This window comes from Cryptotermes secundus, unplaced genomic scaffold, assembly GCF_002891405.2.
Source record: "Cryptotermes secundus unplaced genomic scaffold, Csec_1.0 scaffold2069, whole genome shotgun sequence".
Lineage (NCBI taxonomy): Eukaryota > Metazoa > Arthropoda > Insecta > Blattodea > Kalotermitidae > Cryptotermes > Cryptotermes secundus.
In genome coordinates, this window is record NW_019734999.1 from 65,156 (window position 1) to 87,577 (window position 22,422).

The following is a 22,422-nucleotide window of genomic DNA, read 5'->3' on the forward strand; positions in this document are numbered from 1 at the left end:
TCTCCAACAAATTAACAAAAAGAATATGGATTAATGCGCAGCTGCGGTCAGAGGTGTCAGAGGGAACGCGGTAGGAATGTCGGCCCCTGGCTGTTCCACGCCATGTCGATTTCAGAAGTAAGAGAAAAATATGTCAGGGAGAAAATATCTAAATTTGTAACTCGAGATGTGGTTCAAAGTCATGGAGATCTCGATACGGCAGTGAATGTTTACCAGAGGAATTGTTTCCTTCTTCAATGCGGAAAAACAACTGAGAAGTGAAACTTAAATTCCAATATTTTCCTTCAGGTAACATTTAAGGTCACAGCAAGTGCGTGTTTCCTAACGATGTCCTTGTTATTTAGACTGCAGTGTGTCTGCTGACAATACGACTGAAGTATAATGAAGAGAAAATGATTTTGAATGGAGACATCATGGTATAACCCTTTCCTGTATTTTTCTAGAGGGACTGTGACGAAATATAAAAAGCCTGAATCATGATAGATGGTGTCACACCCAAGATTCAAACCCAGATCCTCGTTAATACAAGTCTAGAGAACTATGGTAGAAATTTTTTAACTAGCTGAACAAAAATATTAACTTCTTAAGAATATCTCTGTTCCATGTACTCACTGAGAGAAATTCAAATGGTTTAGGAATGTGTCATCTTCGTTCATCAACGTCATCTGTACACCACAAAGTTCTACAACCTCAAATTTGTCGTAGCTTCACAGATATCGTACAAATACATTGGGTTAAAAGAAAAAAAAAGTATTTACTACTGAACTGATACTGAATTTTAGATGCAGATCAGATACTAGAAAAATAACTTTATCTACAAAATTAATCGAATAAGTCCGACCATTTTTAAGGGCCATAATATTTCACTTGTCACATACAAGCAGATGAGTGGGTTTGCTAAACCCTGAGCATGTATTTTACCTCACTGGACAAAGCGATATATCGATAAGTGTATTCTACCTCACTGGACAAAGCGATATATCGATTAGTGTATGCTACCTCAGTGGAAAAAGCGATATATCGATTAGTGTATTTAAGTCTTGGTACTGTTCACTCTTATTACAGACATGGTTCATTTTGAACTGAGACTTGTTACACCTAGTTCCGTGTATAAAGTCACTTCACAGTCAGTTTGAATTAAACACAGTCACAAGTAAAAAGAGGCAAATTATCCATTGACACAGACAGGAACGTTGGAGCCGTGATAGCTCAGTCGGTATAGCGACTGGCTTTGGGTTGGACGGTCCAGGGTTCGGAGTTTGAGTACCAGTAGGGTCAAGCATTTTCACTTCTTCAATCGTCCAGACCGACTCTGGGGTCCACCCAACCTCCTATACAATGGGTAGCGGGGGTAAAGCGGCCGGGGCATGAAGCTGACCATTCACCTCCAACTTGTGCCAAGGTCAAGAAAATGTGATTCTGTACATACATATCCCCATACGCCTTCATGGTATAGTGCTTAATTAGTTGAGCACAGGGACACCTTTACCTTACCTTACCACAGAAAGGAACTGCACTTAAGATAAATATGCCTTTCAATAACAAATCATCTTACAATTTATTAGACACACATTCATTTCATGTGTTCAGACAGAAAGAACTAGCAAGATCTCATTTTCGTATAAACTTTCTCTACACCTGAATCATACCGCTTTGCTTTTCTTCTTTCTTACTGCTACAGCTTCTACCAATTCTACTAAAATGAATTTGGGGGGGGATGATCAACTTAGCAACCCTCACATAATCAGAGACCAACTGCAGAAAACAACCCTTCAGTTTACACTTGTTCTTCCTTCCAGAATTTATCCTTTTGACTAAGAACTGTACTATACAGTGTAGGAAGAGTGGAGGTAAAGGCTCCATGCATTCTTTAACCTTGGCAATATATGGAGACATCAGCTTCACACTCAAGCCACACTGCAGAGGAGAGTACGTAGGATGCAAATTGGTTTGGAGGGTGTGGTGAAAGAACAATTCCCAGCCCCAGATCAAGCGCTTAACCAGCCTTTCCAGTTCACTCGCTTCTTGCATTAGATTAAAGTAACACAGATTTTTATACCTTGGCTGTAAGTGACCGATTTAAAGTTAGTGAAGACGCTGCAATGACTGCAATTTTTGTAAGCTACATAAAGACTGATCTGCAGTCACACATTTTGGATTGATGCCTGCAAACAGTGACCCTGAAATCCCAGGACTGGGAGCTTCAGAATGTCTGCACACATTGGCCACTCTCTGCATCTAATATCAGGAGTCAGTGGAGCTAACCACCATTATACAACTGGCAACAGCTTGTACGAATGATACATATTAATGAAGAGGTTAACAATTGTGGTTAGCAGGACATTTATTGAGGTGGGTGAAATTTTAAGTGAGTTCTTCAGGTTTTTTGCACAATAACCACAAAATTGGGAGAGAAGAGCTTGCAATATAAAAATGAACTGACCTAGAAATTACTAGGTACTGAATTCTTAGTAACAAAAATCAGTTTTGATACCCAGCTTTCAATAAGAACCATATAACAGCAATCACCATCCTGGCACAGTTCAGTTTTCCCTGTTTTAACAACTACAATTCATCCAACTCTTCATTTACAACCAAGTTTCACAGCCAGAATTCATTCTCAGCCAGACACAATAGTCAAACATTCTGCTACACGGCACGTTTCACGGACAGAATCCAAATTTCCCCCTTAACAAACATTTTTCACAGATGAAATTCATACAGTAGTAATCATTTCACTTCTAGCTTAAAAATTGTATCCTGTCATTATAAAAATGACTCACTCAACAATAAAACAACTTCCAGAGACTTTAAGTGGGTGACTAGTTTTGTGTTCACAAAATTACAGATAAATTCAGGAATTAGTTTCATTCAGCATTTCATCTGATGAGATCTCCTGCTCTTCTGGTGGCAAAACACCCTCCTGATCAGTATTGTTGTTGTTGCTAACCTTCTTCTTCTGTTTCTTTCTTCTGTTGCGTTGATAAAACAAGAACAGAATTAACGAGACTATGCAAATGGTGGCCACCGAAATGATAACAATAAGCCAGATCCTGCGGGCCTGAACAGCTTCGGCTTTAAGAGCAATGGCGGACATACAAGCCTCATGAATCTCCATTGCCTCACTCGTGTTCCCACAGTGCGTAAAATCTGCAGCAGAAAAGCGGTATAAACAGGACTCAATTAACGTGTCAGTAAACAAGATTCAGTCTGTAGACTCCAATTTGGAGCATGCAGATTTCCCAAAATCTTGTTTGAGATTTTCAGTCATACAAGAAAATGGAAACATGGGCAGCAAATATTTTCAGTTAAAGAAGTTTAACAAAAATCAAAACATATAACAAAACCCGAGAAAATGCAACATCCTGAGGTAAGTGATATGGAAGTTACATAATGTTACTACTACTGACTGCCGGGGGCACACGGTAGCGTAGTTGGTTGAGGGGCTATGCTACAAGCTGGAAGGTCGCGGGATCTAATCCGGATGAGGTCACTGGATTTTTTCAATGGACCTCATCCTTCCAGCTGCACTATGGCCCTGGGGTCGACTCAGCCTCTAGCTGAAATGAGTACCAGAAATCTTCCTGAGGGTAAAGCATGGCCGGCGTGTAAGGATGACAACCTTACCGCCATCTTTGAGCTGACTGTCTAGACAATGTGGGACCCTCAACATCTCACAACCCTATGGGCCTTCACTGCCTGTTACAGGAATAGCTTTACTTTTTTTTACTTACCGACTGCCAAACAAACTGATTACCACCACAATTACTGTGTTTCTGGACATTATACATTGTCCTGTTTTTATTTAAAACACACGACATTTCAGAGACTGGATTCTGTCTCCATCTTCAGGTGGAATTTACTCATTTGGGCCAAATCAATAGAGCCTGTCCCTATCTAAAGATCGTTATCTTTCAAAATACTTAAATTATCATCTAAAACATCCCTGAAGGTTCATCACTGTTTGTAGGCCTCTCACAAAAGAAACGCAGAGTGTTCAATGAGATTCCTGGTATAGTGATTTGAATTCTCTACAAGCTAATAACTTTCTAATAATGACATAAGAATCTAGTCACTATCTGATAATGTCACGACCTCAAAGGCATTTTAGGTACAGTTTATCCACATGCAAAATATCCCAACGTATCCCTCCCATCACTTCTCCCACAAAGCAGACAACGAAATCTTGTATATATATATATTGTGACATGTTGACCCCTACCTCCCCAGCTGCACGTAGCGGTAGCGTAGCGCTCGCGTAATAGGCGAGTAATCACCCCGCATCCTGGTAGCTATGCAACGCGCAACGCGCGGTGACGTCACGAGCGGAGCCGAAGTGAGCCGAGCGAAGCCGACGTTAGCCGAGTCCCCGCGACCTTGAAGCTATGCAAAGCGAATCAACAGCGGTGACGTCACCGAGGGATATCGCGGTTGCTAGGCAGCAGTCAACAACTCCGTACAGCGTGGCTAGCAACACGGCATCAGACGACAATTGTCCAATCAAGGCTACATAAGGAGCAGCGAAGGCTATTCACAGTCAGTCAGTCCTGGAGCTACCTACGAGTTAGCCCTCGAGCTACCTCCGAGTTAGTTCTGAGTTAGTCAGCAACCAGTCAGTTGTATTGTGGCATTTAAAGTGTAGTATTTGTGATACTGCGGATAGCAGTAATTGTAAAACTGTCAATTGTGTGATTGGAAGTGCGAATGTGAAATAAAATTCGCTATATCAAATACGGCGTGAAGTTATTTGTCGCGTTATATGCCCAATACGCGACAATATATATATATTCTTTTCAAAATAGAATATATATGAAAATGTGGAACAGTGGTGAAAAAAATCTTCCCTTACAAAAAGAAGCACTGGAACCATGATAATTATTATATATTTTTTTAGTATCCTCAGTAACGAAACATGTCCTTAAGGCCACAGTAACGACATTCATGCAAGTCAAACAATCCAGGGATGTTAAATGAACAAGAAAGCTTTTCCCGAATTGTAGTACAAATTTATCTGCCTGGGCACACCAGTGATATTAAATATAACAAGAACATAACTGTCTTATACTACTGAAACATCCAGTTTCAGGTATTACAAACAAAAGTATTGGGTACAGTGCATCCCTATGTTAGAGAAGGGCTGTGTTCATGAAAATGTGTCCGTGTTTTGAAACTCTGTAACATGAACCATATTTCTATACAGGAATCCAGTCTGTTCTATTGCACTGAACCTAAATATAAAATTCTATGTAAAAAGCCTTACCATCATGATTTGAAGAGCACTTTAACTTGTATGAATTCTGCAAAATAATATTTCTCTGCGCAATCCAAGAGGCCAACAGATGGCAGTCACACCCATCACTGCTGGAGCCTTCGGACAGCTTCGGGTTTCCACTCAGGTCGAGAAATTTGAGTTGACACATTAGCGCCAGCTGCTGGGGTAATATCCTATTCAGGTTATTTCCAGACACATTGAGTTCCACCAGGTTAGGGTACCCTTCCAGACGTGGAAGTTGTTGTAAGTGACAATGGGCTAGGGTCAGGGACTCTAGAGTGTCACTGGCTGGGGCACCTACAAAGCCACCTCCAGGAATCAATCGATTATTGTCCAGAAATATTTTCCTGATCTTTGGTAGCTGAAGGATTTCAGGAGGAACTCTGTCTAATCCATTATATGACAAACGTATTGCTTCTAGATCTTGCAACGGGTCAAACGTCCCATTCTCTATGTAGAGGATCATGTTATCATCCAAGTAGAGGTATTTGAGGTACCTGTAGCGCTTGAAGGAGTCTCTGTGTAGCTCTCGTATCCGGTTGTGGGTAGCATGTAGCAGCTGTAAACATGAGAGAACAACACAAACTCATATCCTTCAACATTATCCCCTGGGATGTGACACTATGCAGACTGATACAATTTCACCCAATTTTTGGAAGAATACATCCTCTATCACCTTAGTTCTCTGAGTTTAGCTCTAGGCCGTAGTTTGTCAGTGCTCCCCCCCCCACACACTCTGCCCACTGTCCTCAGGCCTACCTACATCTCCTACTCACTATTTCACCCCCACCCGACCCATAATTTGGGGCTGAAAAGCAGCCCATTTATGGGAAAATATTCCTTCAGTATTTTCCTTGCTCCTATTAGTTCTCCCAGGGCTATTACACCTATCTACACCCATATCACATCCCCCATTACTCTCCTTGTTGGCATGTGTGCTTATCTCTGCTTTGGGCTGGAACATGGTTGCAGTGTATTGTTCCAAGTCAGTAACTTTCTACCAGATAATTTGGCGTCACATATAAGAAGACAGTACCCTTCATAGTCACCACTATCAAAACTTCAAATCTGACTCACTGCCCCCATTTCAAGTTTTACTTGATCATAATACAGATAACAATAAACCTTAAGAACAAAATCTTAGAAGTTTTCTGGTATAAGAGTCCTCAAGACTCAAAACTGAAAATATCCAAAGCCAGACGCTGGGCATGACACCACAGATGTTCTATCTCCCTCTCATCGTCATAATTTATTTCCCCTTCCTCAAAATTATCTTCTATTTCTTGGTCTTCCAAATGAGTTTTCTTTTTTCCTTTCAAAAATGGCTTTCCACAAAAGTTCTGCATGCACTACACGTCTTTACATGGCCCAACATGGTTCATTGGAAGTATTACAGCAGTACTATATGTCCCATGTAATCCGTAAACGTTGTCATTAACCGGTCAAGTTTCTTCTTACTTCTCAGTTGTCCCAAGCACTCTCTGTCTTTGGACTTATAACTTACAGCCCTGCGTCATGACACAAAGAATATGTAAATTATGTTTAGCTTATGATAGGAATTTAATTGTTTTCTTAGAGAGCCAAAGGCTTGTAGCGAGTTCCAACAACTCTGTGAGAAAATGCCATGCTTGAAAGTATCTACATTGGTACACATGACATCCAATTAAATTTCAAGTTAAAGAAGATACAAACCTCAGTGTCAGTCCTGAGGTTTTGAGGCACTGCCACAAGGTCAAGCCCATAGCAGTCAACTGCCATCATGCCATGTTCTTTGAAGTAAGAACATCTTTTGGGGGTTTTCTTGTTGAAATGACCCGAGTCCACAGAGAATGGCGCAGTCCAACGGACCAAGAACAGCAGAAGAATGCACACTGTCTGCAGAACCATCTCCTTCTGGAAAAAATAGGAATTGCTTTTATATCACAGTGTGGGAACTGTCTACATTCAAGCAAACGTTACAGTCACAACATAAGTACCACTGCTTAGCAACAGCAAGTAAACACTCGTTGGTAGGTAAAGTCTACAACAATATGTAACTGCAGAAACCACCCACAGTGGATTGAGTGCTAGCCAATCACAAGCTAGGAACCACACGCTGCTTGTAAAGCCTACAATAATATGGGCAGCGATGTGTTTTCTATAGGTCCGACTCAAGGTTAAATAAAGAAATACAATGAGTGAGAGTTTTTAGTTCCAGTTCAGAGTTGTGTTTCAGTACAATATTCAAGGTGTTACAGTGTTAACTATTGTTATATTATTAGTCTTCAGCCAACGACCTTCAATTCTTCAAGTTCGTCTGTGTATACTGTGCAACTGCCACGTTCCCATATTCATATCCCTCAGGAACAGGCTGGCCCAGTTTTAACCCAAGGCAGTGGGTTCTCTTTTCGTTGTAAGATTTTCTAGACAATCGGCTCACACATGGCGGTGAGGTCGAGGGGCCGGAGTTTGAGTCGTGAGGCACGCAAAATTTTTCTCCTCTCCAAGCAGTCCAGTTCGTTTTTGGGGCCCACCCAACCTATCTAATTGGTAACATTGGTTCTTCCCCCGGCGGTAAAGCGGCTGGGGCATGAAGCTGACCGTTCACCTCCAACTAGTGCCACGGTCAACAATACGTGGATCTATACATCCACTCATACACCTTCATGGCGTTGTGCTTAATTAGCTAGGCACAGGGAGAAATTTACTGCACTGACACAGCAGTGCCTTGGTTTCCGCGGCAATTAGCTTTAAGATTACCGCCTTCTCGGATGTGACACCGCGAATTTTGTGCACGAGCCTTCATCTGCAGGGCACATTGAAGATGGAAGCAGAAATTTTCTCCGAAACGTCGATACCTATCCAGCAAACTACAAGCAGTCATTACATATTCACAGCTGTGAGGATCTCATATCTCAGTCACGTTGTACTAAGAGGGAAGACTTAACTTGGCTCATCAGCTGATAATGCTAATCATCAGGTTTGACATGATGACTCGAGAAGCAAGACCTTCACGACGAGTCTCACTGAACAGTATTGTAACGTGTTATCACGTGACTTGTTTTATGTGCGGTCTGAGCTGCGCAACAATAGAGGATCTGTGTTTTCTGTGCGTGGTCCGTGCCGAAGGGGTATGAGAGAATATGGGAATAGGAATTGATTTCACTTGAGTTCCGAAGTTCCAAGGGAACAGCAGTGTAGCCAGAAGAAGAATTAGAAGGCTTAGTGTGTGACGTTACATGAGCTATAGTTACAGTAATCTTGAGAGTGTAAGAACTAATTGTAGTCACGACTAATGATGATCCAATAAACCGATTCACCAAGCCAAACCCGCGTCTTATTCACTGAAACACGTGACAGTATAGTCATCACCTCTTTTTTATTCATCTTCTTCCGCTTTACGTCCTTTCTCTCCTTCTTGTTAGCTTTTTTCCCCGTATGGACTTGCCGTCTACCGTTTCCACTGTCATCTCTTCTCCCAGTCGCCATCTTGCAAACTTACATCTTCCATGATGGACTTAAACGTGGGCGCCGGCGCGGCTTCTTCGGGGCAAAAATTCTGCTTTAAATCTTAAGTTGAAATTATTTAAGTCTTTTTTTTTTACTAATCGCCTTACAGTATTCAGAACAGAAAAATCTTTAAACGCTTCTTACTTTTATTATTAAATCTTATTACTCCGAATGCAAGACGTAAATTTTACACATCTCCCCCAAACGTAGAAAAATTTAAACTGCGTCTTAAAGTTCGTGGAATGTGTATCTTTCCACCCCCCCCCCCTCAAAACCCACATTCAAAAACTGGATACCTCTTAAATTAGAAGGTGCCTTATGTTCAAAGGAATTAGCTATTTCGTACATTTATATATTTTTTTCGGTTTGATTCCCCCCCCCCCCCAAAAAAACAAAAAATAGGAGGGGGACAAAACAGCGCTTGGCCGACCCCCCCTCTNAAAAAAAAATTAGGAGGGGAAAATACCTGGCTTGCGCCACCTTCCCCTTTTTCCTTGTGCTGATTGCTGACCTGTGCAATTCGTTTGTCGATATTCTCTCGTTCTCCATCTTTACGCTATGCTTTCTAACTTCCTCACCACACATGAAGCAACATCCATTTTGTTCATACTTCGATCTATTTTTAAGCGAACAAATTTATCTCCTTCTCCAGCTCGGAACGCTCTCCGGTATCAGGCGGCACAAGAGAATGTTTACAGAATTTGCCACGACCTCTTTTCTTCCAGGAATCCACTGGATCACCATATTGCTGCAACGCAATCAGTCGGTGATAAGACAGGTTCACCTCGAGCCATGCCTTCTGTTACGCCACTTCCTGCTTACCGGCCTTCGTGTTGTGAAAGCAGCCAGTAAAGTTCCTAATTGTAACAGACTAATTATCAGTGAATTAAGATAAACAAATGAAGAAGAGTGAAAGGTGTTGTCTGTTCCGGCGTGGTCAGTCCATTGCTGTCTCGCTGCTGAAGTCTTCAGCGAGTACACGCGCATGCTCATTGCTGAAGCAGTTTGTAGTTCGTAGTTTTCTTTAGTAAATGCCATAAAAGTTCCTCAAATCACTTCACGCCCTCTACCCCTCATCTACGCCTCGGTCTCCAAGAGGTCTTTTTTTTTTTTTAGGTTTTCCAACCAAAATTTTGTATGCATTCATATTCTCTCATGCATGCTACATGCACTATCGATCTCATCATCGTCGATTTGATTACAATTAATAATATCTGGAGGGAGCACGCGGTAGCGTAGTTGGTTGAGGCACTTTGCTGTAAGCCAGAAGGTCGCGAGATCGAATCCTGATGAGGTGGATTTTTTTTTTAATTTACCTAATCCTTCCAGCAGCACTATGGCCCTGGTGTCGACTCAACCTCTAACAGAAATGAGTACCAGGAATATATTTTGGGGTAAAGGGCGGCCGGCGCGTAAGGCTGACGTCTCGAACTGTCGTTATATAGCTTCTGCACCGACCACGCAGAAAACACAGCCTCCATTGTTGAAACGTGTTTACCGAACGTTGCACAGCAGCGGTCACGGAGCCGACCGCATAGAAAACGCCGTACTTCTATTGTTGTCTTGCGTGTATTTGGTCGCGAGGTGTTTAACGGTCAGTTACCTAGCAACGCTCTGTCCACCAACGTTACACGATACATTAAACAATTGTCTTGAGTATCCTGTTTCTTCATCCCTCTAAATTCAAAATATTCTCCATAGAACCTCGTTCTCGGTGACAACATGGCAACAGTGTAAAATTGTGAGGTTTCAAACAACGCAGCACCACAGATATGTTTTGGGTGTCGGAGGACGAAACCGAAAGTTAATGAAACCAAAGATTAACAGAGCCCAAGATTCATTAACTTAAAGATGAATGAAACACAATACAAATAAACCCCAGATAAACTAAATCAAATACAAATAAATGCAAGATAAACTAAATCAAATACAAATAAATGCAAGATAAACTAAATCCAATAGAAATAAACCCCAGATAAACTAAATTCAATACAAATAAACCCCAGATAAACTAAATCCAATACAAATAATCCAAAGATAAACTAAATCAAATACAAATAAATGCAAGATAAACTAAATCCAATACAAATAATCCAAAGATAAACTGAATCCAATAGAAATAAACCCCAGATAAACTAAATCAAATACAAATAAATGCAAGATAAACTAAATTCAATACAAGTAAACCCAAGATAAACTAAATTCAATACAAACTAAATCGAATACGAATAAACCTAAGATAAAACAAGTCCAAGACGAACGAAACCTAAGCTAAATGAGACAGAGATGTTAACATCCCACTCGCCCAAATGGGGCCCTGGGCCCGCTGCCTTCGCAATATTGCGCCATGTTTTCAAAAAGATGAAAGATGCAGGTGCAAACAAATGGTGCCTTGCGATACGTTACTACCGATCCGGAAAACACATTTCATGATGTCACTGCTAATTACCAAAAGGCTGCTGCGAGTATTTACATGGTAATATCGGTGTTTGTGTGTCTCATTAAAGCACAGAGATTTGAATACGTTTACAGAGCAGCTCCTGGGAAGGGGATTTTTATCACGCGTCTCGTATGCGATCCTTGGTCCCAACGTCCGCGCACGCGTATTTACGGTTTATTTTACGACGCTGCCAGCAGCTAAGATTTTACGGGATCAAATGGTAGGACAACTAGCGAAGAAATCATTTAAAAAGGAGTCGGAAGTAATAGGTCGTAACCCCTTTGTCTCTATGGCTCTCTAACCCTTTGGACCTCGGCCATTTTGTCAGTTTCTTAATCTATACAGTCGGTGGGACTCCTTGGACGGGGATCAGCCCGTCGTCGCAAGGCCGCTACCTACACACAGAACAACACAAACACATAGCAAACACACAGATAACCATGCCTCGAACGGGATTCGAACCCATTATCCCAGTGTTCGAGCGGGTGAAGACGATTCATGTCTTAGACCTCATGGCCACTGGGATCGGCGGTCGTAGTTTGAGATAATATTCCGGGATTTCTTCGAAGGAACCGAGGAAAATCCTGGACATATATAATCTACGTATTATCGAGCACAGCTTGACGCCTCGGACGCTTTATCTGCTCTGAAATAGATGCTTGTAGCCATTGGATAAGAGGTTGGGCGAGCCCCAGAGACGGTCTGGACGCCGTAGAGAGTAAAGAAATCTCGTCTTTATCGAGATTAGAACTCTTAACCCTTCGGATGTTCAGTTCGTAGCCAGTCGCCCAAACGAGCGCCCAGAACAGCGGTCCTGAACGCTCGTGATACACCCGGTATATTGATTGCGGTCCTTGTAGCTCACGACACACTCTGTATATTGATTGCGGTCCTTGCAGCTCACGACACACTCTGTATATTGATTTCAATCAAAACTGAGGGCTGTAATTTTTTATGTGTACACCTACTTTCTACATAATGTTACTTATTGCACAGAAATATACAATTACAGTAAAACACAAATATGAGGTTCTGTTACAAATACCAGTTACGGTTTTGTATCCTTTTTATGTCCTCGTCCGTCTCTTAAATGCCTTTGTCAAAACATTACATCCCACCGGTTGAGAACTACCGGTCTACAAGTTCCTCTTTAGACACGCGTTCGCACTGTAACACTGCTGTTCATTGCTGTAAATTTCTGGTCCTGTCTTAACTAACTGTGATTAGTTCTGCATTTCGTTTCCATGGAAACAACACTCTTTGAGACAACCACTCCCCTGTTTGGGCTACTGAAACTTAGCGATGCCACAATCAACAATGGCGGATCGCACTCGTCGAAACGTTTCACGCACTTGTGTTGAAAACGAGAACTGCATTTATCTCAATATTTTCCAGTTGTGAGGTCACAGTGTTATCAGACTCTGCTGTTCCCAGACCCGCTATCTCTCGTACTGTAAGAATGCTGATGTTTTAGTCTTAGTTTGGCACCAAACACTTATTTACCTTTCAGGCAGGGGCGATGTCCGTACACTGTGAACTCTTTAACGGAATTTGGTACAGGTTCTGCGTGGCTGCAATCGGTTAAGTAACCAAACAACCGACTACACTAACCAAGCAATCCTCCAAAACAAATAAACAACGCGATTTAATAATATTGCGGCGTGTTGGCTGTGTGACGCGACAAATAACTTCACGCCGGTCCTGGATCTAGAGAATTTATTGCACACTTCTATCCACACTTACACAATTCATATTTTCAGTATCACAATTACATCTCCTGCTGGAGTCACTTCCAGGCTTCAACTGTCTTCGGCGGCTGCTATATTTCAACTGAACTCGGCAATTGCTAGACTTCAACTGTCACTGTCTCGGCGAATGCATTCAATCCTTTATATAGGCCTCTCACGGACCACACAGAAAACAATCTATATTGTTGAACGTGTTTACCGACCGGTTGCCTAGCAACTGTCGCTGCACGGACTCCACTGTTGCATGACGTCACAGCCTAGCGGGGAGGGGTGTTTACTGAGCGTTGCGTAGTTACGGGATGAGTGGGGATATGTGACGTCACTCGCACTTCCTGTTGCGCTATCCAAGCGTTCAGAGTTGTCGCCTAGCAACGCGCCGATACAATCCGCAACTCTCCCGTTGCGCGCGTGCCTCGAGGCCTGTGTGGCCCAAAAGTTCCTGCATGGAGCAAATACGCCACAAATCCCGCAAACCCTAATATACAGTTATACCCCCCTCCCCCTACCACCACTTCCGCATACACCTTATCTCTTGAATTGACTTTAATCTTACATCACCAAATCAGTCGCTGTTTACATTCCCTACAGAACGGACAACACTTTGTAAGATGAGGCACCGACTAAATATTTAGTACCTTGTAATATACACTACATCCTCCATACCAAAATCAATTGTTGATTATAACAAAATGTAATACTATTACTTTCATATCATTTTCAGATTAACATTAATTTACTACATCTACATCACGAGCCTCCTATACAATTTTATATACAAAAATATTGAATATTCCAATTTGTCCGTGGGAACGCAACGAAATTGCAAAACCAACGACTGATTCGATGATACAAAATATCAATCTAAGAATGTTATTCTTGTTTTATACTATAACTTCTGTTTTATATAATCTGATTTATTGTATTTTTACGTCGTTTTATATAACCAATAGTATTGTACCCAATTTTACTAGCACTGCAGTTCAGTGGTGTATATATGTTAACCATGTACCGTATTTACGCATGTATAGGCCGCGTGCGTGTATAGGCCGCAGCACAATTTTCAGACAAATTATAGGAAAAATAATTTTCTTGGAATATTATTTCAGGAGTAGAACACCCTGTATTACTAATTATGAATATAATTTTTTTAAATGAAGTGTGATTTCGAATATTTCGAATATAAGCCGCACCCCAGTTTTCCTCTTGAATTTTTGGCAAAAAATTTGCGGCCTATACATGCGTAAATACGGTATTTGCCTGATGATGGCTACTGATAGCCGAAACATGTAGCAGAGCCGAAACTAGGCACTGATCTTGATATTTGTTGTGTTGTGACGGTTGTAATAAAGAGGTTGTAAATTTTGTGTCGTTGAAGTTTCTGTTCGCTAATAGAAACAGTTTGTTCATGCAGAAATACAGAGGTGTGCATACCCACTTTACCCGTTTAGCGACTGGCTCTAAGAACTGGGCGGGCACTGGATATCGCCTGTGGAGGGGTCTAACGGTCGAAGTGCATTTGGATAGACTTCCTAACAGTGACGTAACGAGGGTCAGGAGGTAAACACGTACGTACGAGTCCAGTTCGGAGATCATTAGCATCATCAGAAATGAAAAGACAATTATTAATACCGAAACATGGCCTCACCGGGAACTCACCATCCTCCAAACTGATGCTGCCCCCCCCCAACCCGCATACCAACGACTCACTCTACTTCACGGAGATTCCTTGCACAATAAACCCTTACACTTTTTTTTTTCCATTCCTACACAAAATTCGAAATTTCCGACCAGGCGATTACTCGACTTGTCACCTGATTTTACCCCGATATTTTGATCGGCTTATTCGACCCTGAAGATTGAGGCTATATGTTCCTCCGAAACGTCGGCTGATTTTTAAGTAACTACACGGCGTTATATACCGGTGTGAGGACCTCAGATCCTGCATGTGTTGGTTATTTAAGGACGCATTCAGTATCTGTCCTGGCGTCGAATCGACTGATGATTTGGAAGAAAGTGATGATGGCCAAATCGAGGTACTATCCAGGCATTTGGCCGGAGTGACTGACGAAAATCACGCAAAATCTCGGTGTGGTCAACACAACATAACTGCATCACAAAACTCTCCTTATTCAAAGGTGAAGTTGCCCCTGTGCTTAATTAATTAATCACCATGACATGAAGACGTATGGGGGAGTGGAGGTATAGCTCCATTTACTTGACCTAGGTACTAGATGGAGGTGACAGCCGTTTTACTCCCCCGAGAAAGAAGTCCAGGTACCGATTAGATAGGAGGCTGGGTGGGTCCCGGGGCTGTTCCGGACGCTGTGGAGACCAGAAACATCTTTTTCACCTGCCGGGAATCGAACCCCGGTAGTCCAGCATGTAGCCCGTCGTTATACAGCCTGAGCTATCCCGGTCTATTATTAAAATAATAAAATAAGAACCAGATCACGGCTCCTAACAATTTCCTGTCAGTGACATGGGGCAATACCGAGTTCAGCGCTCACTCCATGAGCATCTGCAGACGCTCCATTCTCCTGCTGACTTTAACGCAACACCACGTAACAGTGTTCAGCTGATATGGGTGCCAGGCCATGAGGGTACTGTTGGGAGTGAAACCGCAGATCTGCTGGCATGAACAGGACCTCAACCAGCTTGCGGTGTATCAATTGCAGTTTCCATGAAAGTGGACAGGAACGGAACGAATAGAAATCACAAAAACACTGGGAATCCACAACTGGGCTCAAACAGGCAAAGGGAATTATACTAGGATCCTCTGCCAGAAGGACGAAGGACCTGTTAAAATTAAGCAGAAATCAACTAAGATGGGTGGTAGGATTCCTCCATATATCTTCATGGCGCGATATGGAAGGAATTAAGTACAGGGACTTCACCTTTAACCGCCAGCCATTTAAAAAAAAAAGGAACGCGGTTCATCACAGTAAGAAGAAAACTCGATTATTCCAAGAGTTGGAATTTCGTAATTATGCACATTTTTGTATTATAGTTATCATCAAGGGGCGTTCTTATGAACTTATAAGGGCTGACAGTTGCTGATACAGTTTTACTGTGGCAATTATATGAGGCAATGGAGTTCTGTTGGCAAAACTCAGACTGCGGTGAGGCGTTAGAGATGAGCGTGTGCTCACAGTACCGGAAATTTTTGTTTTTGTGAAATTAAATTTGTTTCTGGTGCCTCCGAACTCTGGAATATCGCCCGATTTTGGTTCGAATCGCATGCTGAAAATACAGTGCGTTCAGTTAAGGAGGAAACTGCGCAACACCGCTGACCCGACCCAACATTCCTCACAGATTGCTACTGTAACTGCTGATAGCAGAATGAGTCATTAGCGCTGATAAACGCGCGCCGTTACAGTTACAGCAGCAGTCTGTGAGGAATGTTGGGCCCGGTCAGCGGTGTTGCGAAGTTTCCTCCTTGATAGAACACCCTGTAGAATCTACAAACTTTCTACTCATGACGTCAAGAGCTATCTCACGAACTGCTGATGACGTACTTAAGACTCTGTACAGACTCCTTGATTGAACACCCTGTAGAATCTACAAACTTTCTACTCATGACGTCAAGAACTATCTCACGAACTGCTGATGACGTACTTAAGACTCTGTATAGACTCCTTGATTGAACACCCTGTAGAATCTACAAACTTTCTACTCATGACGTCAAGAGCTATCTCACGAACTGCTGATGACCTACTTAAGACTCTGTATAGTCGCCACTGAAACAAAAGATTGCGATTATTAATCGCCGAAACATAATACACTCAGCGTGGAGTTTCTAGCAAGTAAGTTCCAAAACACGGTCCTACACAAGCACTAGCAACTGAGCGTGCGGATCTCGCATTCCTTCGCAACAATACTATGGGTTTTATACAGGGTAATGCGGATTTCGTGCTTCGGAACAATACGAGTTTTATACAGGGTGATGCGGATTTCGTGCTTCGGAACAATACGAGTTTTATACAGGGTGATGCGGATTTCGTGTTTCGAAATAATACTACGATTTTTATGCAAGGTGATAGGAAATTCATGTACAAGCTATCCACAGTGTGGTAGGTGTTATATAACACACATCCTGAGACGGTTAGTTTTCGTGATACAAGTCACCATCAAATATGGTGACACACTTCTTGGCGGTGCTGTCACAATACATTACGCATTGTCAGGTGTGTGCGCTCAAGACACTGTGCACGTCAGAGGTCAGATGTGATCCAATAATCACGGAATACACACACGACTAACCCTCGGTACCTGTAACAGTTGAGCTGGTACTGCTGCACGGGAATACGCCCTGCGTCTTCCTTGTGCACGTTGTCAAGACGCTAATTAGTAGCGTCTCCGTGAGGCAGAAACAGCCCAAGGACAGTACGGCAAAAGCCTAAGTAGATGCCGTAAATGAGGCCGTGGAGAAGCTCACGCCATGTTTCACGAGAATTGAGACTATCCCAGCAGAGAATCCTCAAAGTATCTCACGACGATCAGTTGCACCCACATCGCCACTCCGAGAATGGATAAATAAACACACTGCACACGAAATATCCTGTGGAAAGACGAACTGTTTCACACGTAACGGCGTGCTTAAGGTTCGCAAGTCACCTCTGGGCCCGGGACAATCCTCATGCTGTCCCTGAACATTGTTTCAAGTCCGCTTCAGCTGGTCTCGTCAGAGACACTGCCCTGAGCCCCTATCTGCTACCTCACAGACTGGTTGCTCGACGATATCGCGACTTTTTGCAAACCGTTATATCGGGGCTGCCTGAAGACGTGCCTCTATCTGTGAGGCAGAGCCTTTGGTTTCAACATGACGGAGCCGCAGTGCACGATGGGTGATGTGTCGCGCCCTAGTTTAGGCGGATAGTTGTTGATAACCCCTCTGACATTTCGACCCAGTGGCCACCTGTAATGAGTGAAGTATTTCGTGGTTTTTCTCAGTCCCCCCAATAAAATTCCAGAATAGTATCTCAAATTTTACTCATGTCGGTCCCTCAACGCCCTTTCTACTCCATTACTAAGTTCAGGGCCTTTAGTCTCTGGTTTCCCACTGAGGCCTCATGGGTTCGAACACGGATGAGGTCATGTGGGATTTGTGGTTGACAAAGTGGCACTGGGGCAGGTTTTCTCCGAGTACTTCGGTTTCCCCTGCCTATCTTCATTCCATCAATTGCTCCACAATCCCCATCATCTATCATCCGGGACTGGCAAAACAGTACCAAGTAAGCTCAGTCTTACCCCAATTAATAATAATAATAATAATAATAATTCAATAATTATTCTACCATTCGATGCTACATAGTCTTACGCACTGCCAAGGTTATTAATAGCATATGCACCATATTCAAAGTTCAGACGGTTAATTGCTGGCTTCCCACCGCGGCGGCCCGGATTCGAGCCCGGGTCAGAGAATGTGGGATTTGTGATGAACAAAGTAGAACTGGGGCAGTTTTTCTCAGAGTACTTCAATTTCCACCGACTGCTCCACACTCATCATCTGTCATCTGGGGCTGGTATAATAGGCCAGTCAGTGGGCGACGTACCAAGTGGATTCAGTCTCACCCACTTCAAGAGATTAGACTGGAAGTCGAAAGCTGATTGCACAGCCCCTCCGTCGCCTGATCCAAGTCCAATGGACTGTTTCCTGAGAAGACATCTGAAGGAGGACTATCTGAGATTTAGGGACAAAATTTCAAGCAGCTGTAATAAGGGCCGATGCCAAGATGTTAAGGCGCACTGCAGCCTACCTTGAAATGAACGGAAACCGGTTCGAACACCTACTGTAACTACGTGGAGTCCATAGTGTGATCATTCGATATTTTGTGCCATTTGACGGTGACGTCTATACTGAAAACTAAACATAACAGGGCTATGATGTACAGTATTCTCGACTTGTTCTTCGTAACAAAGGCTCACACTATGGCGGCCTATTCCGTGAATTTCGCCTCACTCTGTACAGCCTGGAAAGTGCTTATCAACCCCGAACAAGTTTTCACTGCCGTATTTATCGAACTGCATTACTGTTAGCCGTTCGCTACGCCTTACATGAGGACGATGTTTTTCTTGCCGATAAGGGTTTGAATTACATTTCTGACACTGAACCTTGCGCAGGAGAGTGCGCTGAGAGTCAGCAAGAAGAGGTAAGTTGTCCCCGTGCTTAACGAAGCATCGCGCCATGAAGACTTGCGGGGGGGAAGACGATATACAATCTCATGGATGCTTCATCTCGGAAGTAGACTGAGGTGGGTGGGCAGTATCGAGCTCCGGTCGCATTATCCCCAGGGAACGAGTCACAAGCACACACTGTGCAGAAGGACGAGTAGACTAAGAGTCATTCTGGGTGCTGTGGAGAGCAGTAAAAATCTGTCCGTATCAGGAATCGAACCTCGATCCACTATCCCGTAGCCTATTAATTATACTGAGCTATCCCAGCTCCAGAGGTATTGCAATGTTTACATAAAAGAAACACCACAGAAGCAGGCAAAAGTTGCTGATTAGACTGGGAAATGTTTTGAAGCTTTCCTTGTTTCGCCTGTATTTGTGGGGAAAGTTTTGTTATTGATCATGCCTATACAGTGTTCTGTGACCCTCAGCTTCTGCTGTTCATCCTCCAGCATTAAGCAATGAATATACAGGGTGTCCCACAAGGAAAGGTCAATATTCTGGGTGGTCATAGTATCGGCCATTCTAAGCAAAAAGAAGTGTATGTACAGTGAAATAGCTCTATCTCGGAAACCCTTCGGGATATGACACATGCACATGTATACTGTTTTTGCTTAGAATGATACTGTGACCTCCCAGAATACTGACCTTTCCTCGTGGGGCCCTATACATGCTACACACATTTTCGTCTAGGTGCTTGTAAATTCCTTTATGATCCTTATGATCGAGTCTGTGCACAAGGTATAATTTTGTGTGGAAAATCCGTATATATAAGAATTTTCCACACAAAATAATACCGCGGTGTCCCCTGTTACGTCACTGTGGGAAGTGCTGTTACGTCACCGAGGGGGAGGGGTCTTTACCGAGCGTTGCTTAATGATGGACGGAGTGGAGGTATCGGACGTCACTCGCGAGACCGCAGAGATCACGTGACCCCTACTTCCTGTTGCGCCATCCACGCCACACAACGATATGAACACAGACACGGACACCCAACAATTCTTCCATTGTTGTGTATTCGTTGCCGCGGGAGCGTGTTTACCGAGCCGTTACCTAGTCTCTCTCTCTCTGTCGACAGTAGAAATTCACTCTGATCTTACTAATTTCACGGAGCTGAGCCCTTCTTGAGAAGCTGCTAGTTGTGCAGTTACCCAAGAACTTCCCAGCATTTTATGGAACCCGAAGGTTCATTACCGTTTTCAAAAGAGCCCTCCACTGATCCCTATCCTGAGCCAGATCAATCCAGTCCAAAACACCCCATCCTATTTCTCTAAGATCTATTTTAACATTGTCCACCCACCTGCGTCTTGGTCTTCCCAGTGGTCTCCTTCCTTCCGGCTTTCCCACCAATATCCTATACGCATTCTTCTTACCCCATTCGTGCTACATGTCCTGCCAATCTCATCCTCCTTGACTTGATCACTCTAATTACACTTGGAGAAGAATGCAAGTTATGAAGCTCCTCATTAAGCAGTTAGTCTGGTGGGCTAGTCTTGTGACGCCTGACACAATATCCACAATTTTGTTTTGTTTGCACGTGGCCAATACCCGACGGCTGTGTCCCATGTAATGACTAGTGTTTCGTCTGGTGGCGAGTTTCCATTATGTGCTGACACTTGTAACATGACTGCCAGCCCAGTCAGCGAACGGAGTCACTTTTGTCATAAGCTAGGGTACAGAGTTCAGCACTGCACCGTCCCATTGCTGATAACACAGCACAATGATACATTGTTTGGACATAGCTCTTTGTCATAAATTTCGAGACGACGTTTCGGAGACTGCTCTCTATCCCACTTCCGAAGACAAGGACTGGTTTTATAGATTTGGTGGAACAGTTGAGGTTCTTTACCTGAAGAGCTGACGGGACCGGGCAAGAAGGTTCTATGTTACACTCAACCAATCGAAATCCATGTTACATCGCCCTCGCAAAGGAAGTTTCAATTCCATGTGTCTTTTTTTTTTTTGTCTGCCCACTAGAGAATTGCTTAATGAATTTTCATTAAATTTGATACAAGGGATTCTTTTTTCGCTGAATTTTAATGTATTCTAATTTTGGTTAAAATCTGACAGCAACAACTGACGCTTCACATGGAGACCTGCGCGCATGTCTGCGCCCATCTCAAGTATATCTCGCTGAATTTTACCTGAGCAAAACACTTTTCAGGCACAAACTGTAGTGGAGGATTAAGCATGCTCTCGTACTTCGAGTCGAATGCATTTCTTCCGTAAGCCTCGAGGGTTTCTCTTGATAATTATAGAAAAGTGCGCAAGCCCCCCAAAAACTGCTGACCCGCGCATAATTTCACAACTTGCTTCATACTAACCAGGTAAAGGTCAAAGCGCTTACCTGAATCATTTTCTCTTGACAAAACGCATTAATGTTTACATTATTTTCCTCTCTTTGGGCCCGTAAGCAAACCGGGAAACTTACCAAAAGTCAAAAGACGCACATCTGCAGCCATTTAACTTGGTAACCTTAAGGCTAAAAGTAAGCGTTATGACTCCGGCGAACATGCTTTTTGGGGGGAGGCTCTTCATTATTGAGTTATTTTGCAACGCTGGCTGAATTAGAATGATCAAGTCAAGGAGGAGGAGACGGACAGGGCATGTAGCACGAATGGGGGAGGAGTGTATATAGGACATTTGTGGGAAAGGCAGAAGGAAAGAGACCACTGGGAAGACCAAGGNTGCCGTAGGTGGGTGGACAATATTAAAATGGATCTTGGAGAGATAGGATGGGATGGTATGGATTGAATTGATCTGGCTCAGGATAGGGACCAGTGGTGGGCTCTTGTGAACACGGTGATGAACCTTCGGGTTCCATATAATGCTGGGAAGTTCTTGAGTAGCTGCAGAATTGGCGGCTCCTCAAGAAGGCCTCAGCTCCATAAGTAAGCAAGCTGGACTATATAACGTCGAATGGTATGAGAGATGAATGATGAATTACAAGGGATCTGGAAGGGAACGGTCTGCGTCTAATTGAGGTACTCTTCCGAGGCTGAAGGACCTGAGGAATATACTAGAAACCTTAGGATAACTTGTGCCCCAGACGAGATTCGAACCGAATACGAGTCTAGAACGTGACTACTAACGAACTTTGGAGTCTTGCTATATTCAATGTGCAAAGAATAATATGCCTTAAAAGTATAATTGGACATTCCGGACCCTAGCGAACACATCGGACAGAACAAATGCAGAAAGCATAACTTGGTAGGTTTGTTTCTTAACAGCGTAACAGCGCCCAGTATACATGTAACTCAGGGGAATTCAGCAACTAATGTAACACCCATTGTTAAATATAC

At 43.1% G+C, this 22,422-nt stretch overlaps 1 protein-coding gene across 5 annotated transcripts in view; it reads right to left on the bottom strand.

Moving 5' to 3' along the window:
• LOC111869210 (transforming growth factor beta activator LRRC32) overlaps positions 1–22,422 on the bottom strand; it is a 36,046-nt gene that overhangs the window by 12,856 nt on the left and 768 nt on the right. For 2 of the 5 annotated variants that reach the window (XM_023860522.2, XM_023860521.2), the window contains exons 2-4: positions 6,965–7,165; positions 5,261–5,831; positions 1,425–3,150 (exon numbers count right to left, since the gene is read on the bottom strand). In XM_023860522.2, the coding sequence (XP_023716290.1) occupies positions 2,855–3,150; positions 5,261–5,831; positions 6,965–7,159 (1,062 nt within the window). In that variant the 5' untranslated portion in view covers positions 7,160–7,165 and the 3' untranslated portion in view covers positions 1,425–2,854. Of the gene's footprint in view, positions 1–1,424; positions 3,151–5,260; positions 5,832–6,964; positions 7,166–12,246; positions 12,564–22,422 lie in introns of those variants that run through there. The other 3 variants (XR_002843630.2, XM_023860529.2, XM_023860524.2) reach the window with 2 other exon arrangements.